This window comes from Leptidea sinapis, chromosome 32 (genome assembly GCF_905404315.1).
Source record: "Leptidea sinapis chromosome 32, ilLepSina1.1, whole genome shotgun sequence".
NCBI classification, from domain to species: domain Eukaryota; kingdom Metazoa; phylum Arthropoda; class Insecta; order Lepidoptera; family Pieridae; genus Leptidea; species Leptidea sinapis.
Genome location: NC_066296.1, coordinates 2,216,746 through 2,231,427, shown reverse-complemented (window position 1 = coordinate 2,231,427; position 14,682 = coordinate 2,216,746). Strand labels below are relative to the sequence as shown.

The window sequence follows — 14,682 nt, the reverse complement described above, 5'->3', positions numbered from 1 at the left end:
TATATGGTGGTGACGTGGGGCGGGTCGTTCCCTTCCCTAAAATATGGTCGAGGGAGGCGATGGCTGGTCCATGCGTCATGCTCGTGAACGGGTGCTACTCGTGGGGGCTGGATGATCTTGTTACCGGGAGGTCTGGTTGATGTGTTTTTTTTATTATTATTATTTCCTTTAAAGTTAAAGTTATTATATATTTTATTTTATGAAATGCTCACATAATGCCTCTATTTATTCACGGTATGTGTGGATTGGTGCATCTACTATACTCAATAACTCTTGTGTTTATAAGTATTAATTTACTTTTTTTTTCTTTTTTTGACTTACTCATGTAAGCCTTTCAGTTTTTGACTTTTGAGTATTTTTGTTGCGTCACTTTGCATATATTGTAATTGAAATTATTTGTAAAACAACTAAAATGTAAATCTTGACGTAAAAGAGTGGCAATGAGTTTCTTGCTACTTCTTCTCATTAGCTCAACCCTTTACGAAGTAGCGGTAAATTCAATAAGAAACAATATTTATATATATTTTTTGACATTCATAAGTGTCATTTTTGTGACCTACATGAATAAAGTGTTTTTGAATTTGAATTTGAATATATTTCTTACTTTCCTTCTAAGCTATACGTAATTATTTAAAAAAATATATCTAATTATAATATATACTCACTTTTTTAAATTAATCTAAAATGTGGTTACATATTTTGTAATGTTTGCTGTGAAAATATTTCTTGATAATATTTAAGATTTAATATCAGTGTTATATTTCATTGTTTGCTATTAAAAATCCATAAAATTGATTCTAATTAATTGTATGTAACATTATTAAAATTAGTGCATTATATATCGGCATATATTGCAGTAAGCGTGCAGTTGCAGTGCAGTTTTATAAGTGGAATAGCTATTCCTACACAGCCACTGTCCTGCAAAATAAGTAAATAATGCAAGAGGCCTGCTTAGTGGAATACTTATACTTTTATATATATATATAAAATTTTACATTTTTACGGGCGTGGCGTTGCAGTTTTTTAGTGGAATAGTCCGATCGTTGGATTAGATACCACAGAACACTAGAGTAATACTCTAATGAGTTAGATACTCTTTGTTTGAACGTCGTGAGTTTAAAAGTATTCTTATTTCTTTGGTTACAGCAAAGAGAATTTAAACACCAAAGAGAATATAAATTATAAACACTACGTTCAGTGCGGTGACAGCCCGGTGTGTCAACTGTGTTTTGCCTGTTTTCATGTTGAATGTTTAGTTTCTAGCATTTTCCTAGTTCCTAATTCCAAATTACGCTAAACAGATATACCATAGAATATATTACATTGCATTGATAGGTTGCTAACTTGGTAATTAATCAGGTTAACTTGTAAATTTCCAATACACCGAGGTTATTATAAAAACTTTAATCATGACCGTTGATGAGGGAATCGATATTACTGTAAATAAGGATCGTGGTGTTTTAAAGAGAATTATCAAAGAAGGCGAGGGCACGAATACGCCTCATAAAGGTAGCGAGGTTACCGTACATTATACTGGAACCCTCTTAGATGGTTCCAAATTTGATTCAAGCAAAGACCGCAACGAACCATTCTCTTTTACACTAGGAAAAGGTAAATAAATTACAAAATATTATCGAGATTAAAATAGTACTTTCAGAAATATGCAGCAACACTTTTTTTTGGCGTGGTCTGTGGGTGTTCTTTATATGAATACTTTTAATCTATATAAAATATTGTTAAATATTAAATGAACAAGTGCTTTGCAATGTTTGTTAGAAAATAATGTAATGACTGACTCATAGTAAGTTGATATTTTTAATAAAAGTTTACTCAATAATAATTAGTAGATCTATGGAGAGCAGATTAAATATGTATGGCCAGTAAGTGATCACCCCAACCCCCTCTTAAAGGAGAGAGCTGAAAATTTTACTGTGCTTTTCAAACTTCATGTTGAGTAACAGATTTCTGTTAAATTATAATTTTTCTATCATGTGTATATGTTATGAGTGTTGTAATAATTATCAAGCAAAGCCTAAGTTTACGTTACATACATTAACAGAGCTGGTCCACAGTTAGGGTAGTTCGCAAACTAACTAGTTCGAAAGAACTCTCTCACAGACAAACTTTGCAAACTGGTTCCCGGCTCCCTTGCTCTTTAGTTCATTAACAATCCTACGGCTTCTACATATTAGTAATCTGTGCTATAGATACTAGCCTTAATTGGTTGTTTTTGACTGTATACCTCACACCTACTTCTAAACCATATGTATCAATAAGTGTATTTAATGGAAGTCTGATCTCTTCTCTCAAAGAGATGTTGCAAAATTTTTCTAGAAAAATTATTTTGAAACTTATGCAGAGAAATTGGAATTTATATTTTACATTTTTTTTATTTTGGACATAGTTTTTAGTGGGAGAGTATTTCTCCAGATGTGCCATGAAACACTCATGAAAGAGATTCATTAAAAAATGTTATTGAATTGTTTATATTACAGGAAGAGTTATTAGAGGATGGGATATTGGAGTAGCTACTATGAAGAAGGGTGAAGTTTGCGTACTTACTTGTGCGCCAGAATATGCTTATGGAGCAAATGGCAGTCCCCCAAAAATACCACCAAATTCAACATTACAATTTGAGGTATAGTAAATAATTAGAATTACTTACAAAAATACAAACTAAACAATTATTAGATGAACTGATTATTCGTTTAGATTTTTCATTACAGACACTCAGAATCAAACCAATAATGTCTTAATGATTTGTATTGCATCTAGAAATTAGTGCAGCCGATTGGCTGCATATGGATTCATAAGAAAGGTGTATGCTGCGATCTGTCCAATTACTGTGCCATTGCCATTACCTCCATCATCGTCCTACAATTCCAGAGGTCGGAACTTGTTTAGGAACTGTCCTCGTCTTTTTGAATCTTTTTCAAATTTGAAATTTTTTTTATTTATTTTAAAAATTAATTCAAGATATTTCCAAAAAACTAAACCCCCTTTTTTTAGTTAATTGTTACTAATTTTTGCAAGTGTAACTTCATATTTTTTTCGAAAACCATCTAGATGCCATTCCGAATCGAATGACACCTCAATCATAATTTTCGGAGAAGAGTTTCGGAGAAAAAAGTTGACCAAAAAGGCACTTGTTGACTAGACTATAACTACTTCTCAATATTTTATATATTATAGTGTTTGGTTCTTCTTATTAGGTTGAAATGATTGATTGGGAATTGGATGACCTCAGCCCTGGAAAAACTAAGGACATTCTTCGAGAAAACATAGAGGCTGGTGAAGCAGGTTCCGAGAGTCCTAAAACAGATGCAGTGGTGACAGGTGTGTTAAAAGTTTCATGGTTTAATTCACACATATTTTGCTATTTACTCTCTTCAATTTTTTTATGGCAGATAGGGGAAATGATCGTACGGTTACCTGTTGTTAAGGGATCACCACTGCCGACATTCTCTTGCAACACCAGAGGAATCACAGGAGTGTTGCCTGCCTTTAAGAAAGGTTTACGCACTTTTTTTGAAGGTACCCATCTCATATCGTCCCGGAAACACGGCACAAAGAAGTTCATAACTCAGCTTTGTAGTATGTGGAAGAATGTTTTTTGAAAACAGCACTGTGACAGTGATCCACATATCACACATGTCACAGAAGCGACGTCTCTGCGCAACGCCAAGTGATCCAGCCGTTCACAGAGCACTGGGTCCTCGACAAATTGAGCTGCTCTGCGTTGTACGCGGTCAAATGGATCGACTTGATACATTATGACTGACCTCATCCATATGTGGTCTGCGCTTTGTAGAGGTTTAGAATGTGGGCTGGCTTGAATTATTGCAGTCCTTTATTTATGACGCCTAACTTCTTCGAAGATTTTATCCCGTTTAATACATGGTTCCCGCGGGATTAGTGAAAAATTGAAATTCAGATTCTTAAGCTGTAACTATACCAATAGTAGGTTTAGTTTGTCATAGCAATCTTCCTCGAAATAAGATTCATATAATATGTTGGGAACGGAAGCGAAAACGCTAACTGCAATAAGACATGAAATAATTTTTGTATTTTATTGTGAAAAATCCAAAAATTCTGAGCGGTACTACAATTGCGCTCGTCACCTTGAGACGTAAGATGTTAAGTTTCAACTCTCAACTCAAACACAATAATGCTTACACATTACTGCTTCACGGCAGAAATAGGCGCCGTTATGGTACCCATAATCTAGCCGGCATCCTGTGCAAAGGAGCCTCCCACTGTCTTCAACTTGATATACAGAATAAAATGATTGGAATCAGACGCATGTTCTCTAACAAAATGGTAATATTAACAGTGGAGTTGGAAGGACGACTTCAAGACGGCAAAGTGTTTGACAATAGAACAGTGACATTCACGCTCGGCGAAGGCAGCGAGGCGAATATCTGCGAGGGAATCGAAAAAGCCTTGCTCAAATTCACCAAAGGCGAGAAGTCCAAGTTGATAATACAACCAAAATTCGCGTTCAAAAGTGATGGAGACTCTAAATTGGGCGTCTCGTCTGACGCAATCGTCGAATATGTGGTGAAGTTGGTCAGTTTCGAGAATGCTAAAGAAGCATGGTCCATGGAACCTGAGGAGAAATTGGAACAGGCAAGGATAGCAAAAGATAGAGGTACAGAGTTTTTCAAAGCGGGTAAATACGAGCTGGCTATTAACAAGTACAAGCGAGTGGTGAATTTAATTAAAGGTAAGAATTTAGTGAGTGATGAATTTACTTTTAAACAATTTGTTATGTTTCAACGTGATAACCCTCACTTCTAGGATATTTTTTTTTTACACAAATAAAATTTTGAGAACACATTTTTATGACAAATGCGGGCATCGAACCCGCGAATCTAAGATTTGTTAGAGCGATGTCTCAAGTCAATTTCTTAATGTACAAATATTGCGGTTGGGCAGGTTATCAACTGTAGTAGATGTTGTTGATGAAGCCACAACCTGAGAGTTGAGCAGAGCATACAAGATTTTTTAAATGATACGTCGCTAGAACGGTTGGCTCAGTTGGTAATAGCGCTCGCTCGGAACGCGAGAGGTCGCGGGTACTAGTCCCGCATCGTTAGTAAAATTTTGTTTTCAAAATTTTATTTGGGTAATAAATTTATTTTTGTGCTCTATGGAAGAGCTGAAATAATTAAATTAGTTGAATTGTGAAAAATGATGTGTCGGAAATCATTTATTTGTTCGCCTTAGTATTATAGATTAACCCCCTTATTCATAATAGTCTGCTAACTTAAAGCATTGCTAATTCTCACTCTGTCTTCTTCTATTGACCTAAGTCACAATGAGAAAAAACACTCCTAAGCGGCTGTTTAAAGTTAGAGGACTATTATGAATAAGGGGGTTAGATTTTACCGTAAACACTTCAAATTTTCAATACTTACAGTTTGTTTTAAATAATAAGAATTTAACTAAATTCGGACGAGTAACTTCTATAAACTTAGTATACTACCGTTATAGACTAACCCTGTGTGAAACTGAGATAACTCTCCTTACATAAAAACTTAGGTGTGAGAAAGAGACGGAATAGATCAAGACCATGAAACCGCCTTGAAGCAATTTAATATCCATTAGTCTCCTGTCAAATTAGGCCGCGTTTTAATTTTACCCCCTTATTCATAATAGTCTGCTAACTTAAAGCATTGCTAATTCTCACTCTGTCTTCTTCTATTGACCTAAGTCAGAATGAGAAAAAAACACTCCTTAGCGGCTGTTTAAAGTTAGCGGACCATTATGAATAAGGGGGTTAGTGTTTAACGGATCTCAATAATTAAACAATATATTGGTGTCGTGTTTTGTATTAGATTGTGTTGTCACATATAACAACAATCCATCTTAAGAATCATTTCACAGGTAAATACTTCTTCAATACTACTTTCTTGATGTTTATTTTCATAAAGCACATTATTCACTAAAATATAACATTTAATATACGCAGTAAACACTCTATTTTCTAAAGATTATAATATTAATTAAAAAAATATGTTTTAGAAAGTAAAAATTTACGCAGAACGTTTATCAATACTTGTCATAGGGATTGTCTAAAAGCAAAATACTACACACTTAACTAACTCACAATCATATCTGTAAAACTAGCACACATGAACATTTTCCCCCTTATTCATAATGGTCCGCTAACTTTAAACAGCCGCTAAGGAGTGTTTTTTTTCATTCTGACTTAGGTCAATAGAAGAAGACAGAGTGAGAATTAGCAATGCTTTAAGTTAGCAGACTATTATGAATAAGGGGGTTTAAGTTTAGTCTCGCCGTAATGGAGAGAGTGTTTGTATATTACGCTAGTATACTAAGGGGCCGGTTGTTTCAGAGAGTTGGTTAACGTCACATACGTTCGTTAAATATTGACAATTACGAACGTTATTTAACAATCGTTTAATATGAAGCGTTGTTTCATTGTATAGAAAAGTGATTGTCTAACTTATTCGGGCTGCCAGTAAAAGCCAGTAGTATTTCCTAATAAAATTTGATATAAGATATTTCCGTCAACTTGTCTACTTTTGATAATATTTGTCTATTTGTGCCTACTGTTTACGTTTACTTACATCCTAAACAGATGATCCCAGCCCGGTTCGTTAATAAACCTTATTCTAAGTATGTGCATGTTTATAGCTCACGCGTTATGACCAGTGGGAAGCTCCTTTATACAGGATGCCGGCTAGATTATGGGTATCACAACGGCGCCTATTTCTGCCGTGAAGCAGTAATGTGTAAGCATTACTGTGTTTCGGTCTGAAGGGCGCTGTAGCTAGTGAAATTACTGGTCAAAAGAGACTTAACATCTTATGTCTCAAGGTGACGAGCGCAGTTGTAGTGTCGCTCAGAATTATTGGGTATTTCAAGAATCCTGAGCGGCACTGCATTGTAATGGGCAGGGTGCATCAATTACCATCACCTTAACGTCCTGCTCGTCTCGTCCCTTATTGTCATAAAAAAAAAATATGAACCTAGTTGTTGGGCCATAAATCAATGTGATCTATAGAGTATAGTCCTGACAAAGAATATATAATAGTACAAGTTCGGAAGTCTCACTCTGCAAAATCAATTAAAGAAATAGGGACTTTTGAGGACATACAATAAGGTATAATTCAGATCGCACAGCGCTACTAATCTACATTTTTATTCACCTAGAAGTTGCCTCTCTTTCTATCGCGTGACTCTTACCTCTTCTGACGACATTAGGGTTAACTGAAAGTGTACCTACCTAGTATAAGGTCATCTTATAAAAATAGCTCAGTTTTTTCTATAATATAAATACGTATGTAATCGTAATTTTAAAACAATATTCTTTCGCTGTCAAACCTACATTAGTTGCAGATATAATATATGAATTGGAAGACCACGACATAGTCAAACCTACTTAGTTTAAAGGACATAAATAGGCTAAATTAGGAAAAAAAATTAAAAATAATTTTTACTTTAAATTAGATTGTTTCAGCGTCTTTAGTGAGCTTAATATATTTAAATTTGGATCGAAATGACCTTTAATATGCTATGCTTTATTTATGTTCCTCCATTTTCAAAATAACGGTCGGATCTGTGAAGTAGGTGACAATAAAATTGGCGCGATCCTCAATGCTCGCTCGTGAGTCCCTACTGGCTGGCCTCCTGTGTAGAGGCCGCCGCCTATAGTCACGCAGGCCTGGTTCCGGTTTGTATTGATGTAATTCTTTTTTGGACAGATGAAAATTCGGAAGAGCAACCCGAAATTAAAGATCTGCTGCTAAAAGCATACCTGAACTTAGCACTGGTGTATTCTAAAGTGGATCCGCCACAACTCTACCATGCAGTGACCAATGCCAGTAATGCACTTGAATTGGACCCTAATAATGTGAAGGGGTTGTTCAGGAGAGGACAAGCCTTGCTGCAAAAGGGGGACGCTGGAGAGGCGATGGCTGACTTCCAGAAAGTAGTAGAAATTGAGCCCGGGAATAAGGTGAGTGGATGAGAGAATACTAAAACTTTAGTGAAACTGACGTAAGGAACAACTTAGTTATTTTAGAATTATGAGTACAGCAATATGTTTGATGTGTTGAGAATTTAAGTTTGTTTGTTTTTTTTATGAAATCAATTTTGATGAAATTCGGTACAGCGATAGACTAGAGCTTGGGACATATGCCACATCTTATCCCGGAAAAATTTATAGTTCCAGCGGGATTTGTGAAAAACTAAAGTTCACGTCGATGAGCTATAACTATACCATTAGTAGGTTTAGCTTGCCACAGCAATCTTCATCGAAATAAGATTCATATAATATGTTGGGAACGGCAGCAAAAACAGGAACCGGAACTGGAATAGGACATGAGATTTGTATCTTATCGTAGATCTTCGATTCAAAACTTACTTCTTATTTTAAAAATCTTTATCTACGGGTCGAAGTCGCAGGCATCAGCTAGTATTATATATATTCTAATATTTCAAAAATTACATTGGTCAGAATATTATTATTTATAATACTTTGTGAAAGGTGAAAGAGTATTTAATTTTGAAGTTTTCAATTTATCCGGAGTTAACAAACAATGAAATATTTTCTCTGTATGATAATATTAAAATATAATTTATGATAAATATCGCTTGAACCCAATTGTAAGGATCTATTTTAATATCTTGTAAAATAGTGTTGTGTTACTTGAAAGCAGCCATGAATAATCGCCCCCAGAGAACTTTTTAAATTAGCTGGCATGAACGGATATAGTTGAATATATTCAAATAGGATTAACAGACTAAAGGGCGGTCAGAGGTTCTGTGCAAGGGTCAAAATGAAATTTCTTTGAAAATCAAGAACTGGTTATTAGTTTAAGTAGATCGCTTAAATTATGAGGTATCTACAGGGCACAAAGCTTCCTGACTGGTAAATGTTCAGGGAGGATTTCCTACACTTGACTCATACCGATGCCTGGGCTTGTCCGAGTCTGCTTATATGTCACTCTTTTATAAATCTCAATTATGTTGATGTCAAAGTCCAGTCGTCGCTGTAGAAGGCCGCTCCTCACGCAGATTATCGGTGCAACCACGTGTAAACTCATTTAACCAGTTGTAAACATGGGCATGAGACGGGGATTCATTGTTAAGGACCAATCGTAGTCTATCCTAACTGTTGACTTAAATGAGATCGAAAGTCATAAAAAAATCATTGCACGAAAACGTTCCGCGTTAAATTTATGCTGAAGTGACACAGTAATTTTTTAATTTGCCGCCAAATCGTAAAGCAAATGACAAATGAATATACTACAATCTCAATTACATTGGCAAAGAGCAATTTCAAAATGTGTACAAGTGGCCAGTATTAAAAACTTCCATTGTCACCTTCGTACTCGTACGTATTGTAAATAAGCTTATGTGTACTAACTATCTGTCGGTAAACCTTATTAAATAAATAAATATTCTTATTAAAATATAACTGAAAGCTGAGTATTAAGACGGGCACTGTACGAACAATTTTTTATTATTAATAAGGGTACTGGATAAACAATTATTATTAGTTAAATTTGTTATTGGGACCTACTAGTGAACAAGGGCCGATTCGGTTCTGGCAATCGCCGGCGGCTGCCGCGGCACGCTACGCTCGGTTCGTGCGTTGTGGTCAACAGTCTACGTTTTTGGGACCTACTACTGAACAAAGGCCGATTAAATTAAATAACAATTTGTTGCTTAAACACTAATGCTTAACTAAAAAATTATGACTACAATAAATACAAGAAACAGACCAATCAGCGACGACCTCATACAATAAACACCAGTAAAACTTAAAATATCATTGTCTTACAAAATTACAATAGTGTACCCGTGAAATTATAATGTCACTAAAACCAGGCCGTTAAATTGTAAGAAATGAAGTCGATTGACAATCTACCTGCGATATTTGTCGTAATTTAAATAATAATAATACACGTAGTATGTACGAATAAATATAATTTATTCGTCCAGTACCCGTTCAAATAGTTACTTCGAAAACATTCTATATTGTTATCGTTTTGAGAATTTTTAATTAAGTAATAATAAATTGTAAACATTATCATTATGTGTGAATGTATTTTGGTTATCGACTTCCTACAGATAATATATATTTGAAATATAAATATGTGTTGCGGTTACAGGCGGCCGCGAACCACATAATAATGTGTCGCAACGCGATACGCAATCAACAGCAACTGGAGAAACAGCTGTATAGAAACATGTTTGAAAAGTTCGCCAACGTTGATAAACAGGTAACGTAAGAGTATCGAAATAGTAGTAAAACTAACTGTAAATGCAGTGTACACTTGAGATGGTTCTCAAACAATGGTATGTTTGGCAATCCAAATATAACAGTAAAAATATAATAGTAAAAGTACAGAAGTCTCACCCCGCAAAATCAATTAAAGAAATAGGGACCCTTGCGGACGTACAATAGGGTGTCAGTCAGATCGCACAGCGCTACCAGCCTACATTTTTATTCACCTAGAAGTTGCCTCTCTTTCTACCGCGTGACTCTTACCTCTTCTGTCGACATTAGGGTTGACTTCTTTACCTAAAACTGTACCTACCTAGTATAAGGTCATCTTAAAAAAACAGCTCAGTTATTTCTATAATATAAATAGGTATGTAATCTTAATTTTAAATCTATTTTCTTTCGTTGTCAAACTTACATTAGTTGCAGATAATAATGTATACATTGGAAGACAGCGACATGGTCAAACCTACTTATTACATAGGAAATAAGTAGCTATCATGAATAGTAATTTCATTATAATAATAATAACTTTAAAATATGTTGTTTCCGTGTCTTAAGGATGCTTAAAAATATTATTGCATTATATATTTAATGACCTTTAATATGGTTTGCTTTATTTATATTTCTCCATTTTTAAATATCGCTCGGATCTGTGAAGTAGTTGACAACGACAAGTACCTACCCGGAGAGTGAGACAGGCCTGACATTGCATAATATATTTCCATACAGTTTCTACTGAATAAGTAAATTTAAATACTGAATTCCAAGAATGTGAAACTAGTCTTTCTAACCTCCGCTCTTTACGAACTGTGTCCTGATTTTAACAAGATAGCGTTTTGTCAGCCATGTGTCACGCGTAGAGATTGTGCTTATTACGATAATATAACAATGGATTGTAAAATAATATATAATTAAATTTAATAGGAAGTGTGTACTATGGATAGTATATGCCATCATTAACACTATTTATGGTCACTCTTGTTACCCCGCTCTTGTCTGTTGATGTTAAGGACAATACTAGAAGCCGTATTTCATCACCGGACATGTCTAAATCTGAAATTTCACCCACACGGCGTTGATCACTGGCACCCCACATTTCTGCGCTTTAATCAACTGCTGGTCTACAAGCTTATATTCCCACCTCAAATGCCGGTAAGGCATCTCTTGACCTCTGATATTGTTGATGTGCCGAATTCCACCTTCGCACGACACGCCCCAAGTTAGGATATCATCCCCACCATCTCGATGTATGTTGTCACTCGTTACCTAGAATGTCACTCGGACAGGCACGTCACTACACGCGGGGTGACGGCTGCGGACACGGGACGGGTGTCATCCGTGAGGGTCGCCCGACACCGCCACGTGACAGAATTCCGTCAGCGGAACGATTATCACTTGTATCTGAAAATATGATTAATATAATATATCATCCCCACCATCTGGATGTGTGGCGGTCCTCCACAGTGCGGTTTTCAAGGAGCTTTCTTCCACGTACTACAAAGCTGTGGAATGAGCTTCCTTATGCGATGTTTCCGGAACGATACGACATGGGTATCTTCAAAAAAAGCGCTTACACCTTCCTTAAGGCCCGCAACGCTCCTGTGATTCCTCTGGTGTTGCAAGAAAAGGTGGCCGGCGGTGATCACTTTCCACCACGTGAGCCGTACGTACGCTCGTTTCTCCTCCTTTTCCATAAAAAAAATGGTTGGTTTTACTTTCCTGTAGATGAACTACTTATTCCGTTTGCCCTCTTTTATACACTGGTGGAGTGGCAATGAGTTTCTTGCTACTTCTCATTAGCTCAACCCTTTACGAAGTAGCAGTAGATTCAATAAGAATTTTTTGACGTTCATAAGACGTCATATCCGTGACCTACATGAATAAAGTGATTTTGATAGTAATTAATAATATGATCATTTTTTAAGATGGAAAAGTTAAGAGCGCAAGAGCAAGTTGACGTCATCGGGGAGAAGGTTGGTGAGTGGGGAAAAGGAGAGGGAGAGTGGACAGACGAGCAGAGGGACAGGAAGCCGACAGAGTTTGAGAAAGAGAACCCCAATATATTGCTCCTGGACAAGGATGGACGGTTCGAAAATATGTAAGGCCGTGTTCACCTGCCACGATGTTTTTATTAAAAAATGTGATTTTAATTTGTAATATTCTGGCATATAGTTTCTATGAAATAAATTCGCAAGCATACCAAAAACTTATGTGCCTTTTAAGTGCCAGTAGGAATTAATTTATTATTTTTAACCTGCATTGTGCATGAACCACTAAACTGCATATGAAGTCCTGGTACATGTTGCTAGGATGACACAATATGATTTCAACCGCTATCAAAGACATTACTATAACCGCCACCATATTTATGTTCTCCTGTAAAAACAAAGTTACAATTACACGCGTTTTAATCAATCAAAAAGTGTTTTATTTAATTTTTTTTTTACTTTTTTAAAGGATTTTTTCGATACGTTCACGTTAAACCTTGCTATTATCGATTTGCGTAATATTTTATGCTCCTCTAAATAAACACCATCTTGTGAAACGGTTTCACCAAGATACCAGTTATGGTATCTTTTGTTTTAAGAATATGCACGATTATTCACAATATTGAATATTATTTTATCAACTTAGTTTATTTCTACAATAAGTTCGCTAAGCATTAAACTAAATTACTTTGAGAACATTATTTTAGTCTTGCGATAAATCAAATTTCCGAAATTATTGTAATACTTAGGGTATCCATGTGTAAATTTATAAATGCATTCTCTTTTGTTTTTCTACTTAAATAATAGATAGTTCAAAGTTTAGTCAATTCTAAAATTATGAGATATTTCAGTTTCTTATATATCTGATAAATTACAATGCACATTTTAATGTGAACATACCTTTATGCTTGTTTTACACCCACATGATAAATACAATTTTATTTTTGTTTAAGTAGGTAATACTAGATATTAAAAATTCCGCCGGAAAATCGGCGAATTTTGTTATAATTTTATATTATTTCATTCCACAAAAAAGACCTATTATTAACTAGCTACCTTATTATTAGTATAATGCGAGCACTAAATGAGTTTAGTTAAATTTTACAATTGCATGTTAGAATAAATTGTATAATATGATTTGACACAAAACTTAACCAAAAGGTCAGTTAATTGTTGGTCTTCAGTGTGAAGTTGATTTGTCACAACTTTAGTAAATCATGGTTTTATGTAGTTATTGTTAGTAGGATTATTAAGTTCTTTTCAGACTATGCTATACTATAATAGTATATATCATAATATAGTTCATAGCAAAACTATATCTCGCACCATACTCCATAAGTCCACGGTATCATATTTCACTTTTTACGCAACCAACAGGACCAATCTCGGTCATCATTCCCTAATAGTCCGATTATGTTGACTATACAATGGATTTATTAGTATAGATAAGACCATCGATCAATTCAGCGATAATATAACTTTAAAGATAAATTAATTAAAACACTCGATTCTGCAGCGGTAGATGTCACATAGATATTAAGATTGTGGATATTTTTTTATTCTTGTATTTTTATTTCATAAATATCTTGCATTATATAAATTATTTTAATTTGTACGACTTGTATTTTGTACATGCTGTAATTGCATATAAATATGAAATTACATGTTAATATATCACTGTTGGAAGTTCATAAATAAATAAATACATTATTATGGACACGTTCACACTTCACTGTACGATATATTGTTGGTTTACGCAATAAAATTGATCGAGTGCTGAGTTCATGCTGTATATCGTGAGCCGCCCTCTTCCATCTTCAATGAATTTCAAAAATCAGCACGTTCTCCTTTGAACTTTATATCATTTAATATCCACGCTCTGTCGTTTTTCTTCTTTCGTAATGACAAGATAGCGTCAAATTATCTTATCCAGTATTAAATCCAATGTGTCGATCGTGTGCACACTCTTCAAAGATGGCGGTCAACTGAGCTTGCCATATACTATAAATAATTGCGATTATATCTTGTAATGTGAACGCCATTTGCTACACTATATATCAAAATAGTATAGCGTAGTCTGAAAAGATCTTTATGTGTATTGTAAAGGCGTTGGTTTGTGCACTGTACGTACGTACGGAGTTAGAATCTGTTCTGTTTCTTGGTAATGGGAAGTACGAATAAAATATTACAATTAGTTGTGGTTTTTATTTACACAACCTACTTAGTCTTAAATCGCGAAAATATGCTCGCCTTGTGCTTCTTGTAGTCTTTAGTGTGATAGTGGTGTGGTCAATAATTATAATGACCCGACCAGACCGACGTTGTTCTTTTCTTAATCAAAAAACTCTTGGGGGTTTATTGTGTAGTACCCATTTACCACTCAAGATTCTTGAAAAATCCAAAAATTCTGAGTGGTACTACGACTGCGCT

General features: G+C 35.0%; 1 protein-coding gene across 1 annotated transcript; it reads left to right on the top strand.

Moving 5' to 3' along the window:
* The first annotated feature begins 1,234 nt into the window (after positions 1-1,234).
* LOC126974552 (FK506-binding protein 59) lies at positions 1,235-14,446 on the top strand. The gene is made up of 7 exons (XM_050822083.1): positions 1,235-1,611; positions 2,496-2,638; positions 3,213-3,336; positions 4,334-4,726; positions 7,734-7,987; positions 10,149-10,259; positions 12,190-14,446. Exons 1-7 carry the CDS (start codon positions 1,410-1,412, stop codon positions 12,364-12,366), a joined length of 1,404 nt encoding a protein of 467 aa, XP_050678040.1. The 5' UTR covers positions 1,235-1,409; the 3' UTR covers positions 12,367-14,446.
* The last annotated feature ends 236 nt before the right edge of the window (positions 14,447-14,682 follow it).

Coding starts and splice junctions, on each gene's coding strand:
- LOC126974552 (XM_050822083.1), top strand. CDS start 1,410: ATGACCGTTGATGAGGGAATCGATATTACTGTAAATAAGGATCGTGGT. Junction 1,612..2,495: donor CTCTTTTACACTAGGAAAAG/GTAAATAAATTA, acceptor TTTATATTACAG/GAAGAGTTATTAGAGGATGG. Junction 2,639..3,212: donor ATTCAACATTACAATTTGAG/GTATAGTAAATA, acceptor TCTTCTTATTAG/GTTGAAATGATTGATTGGGA.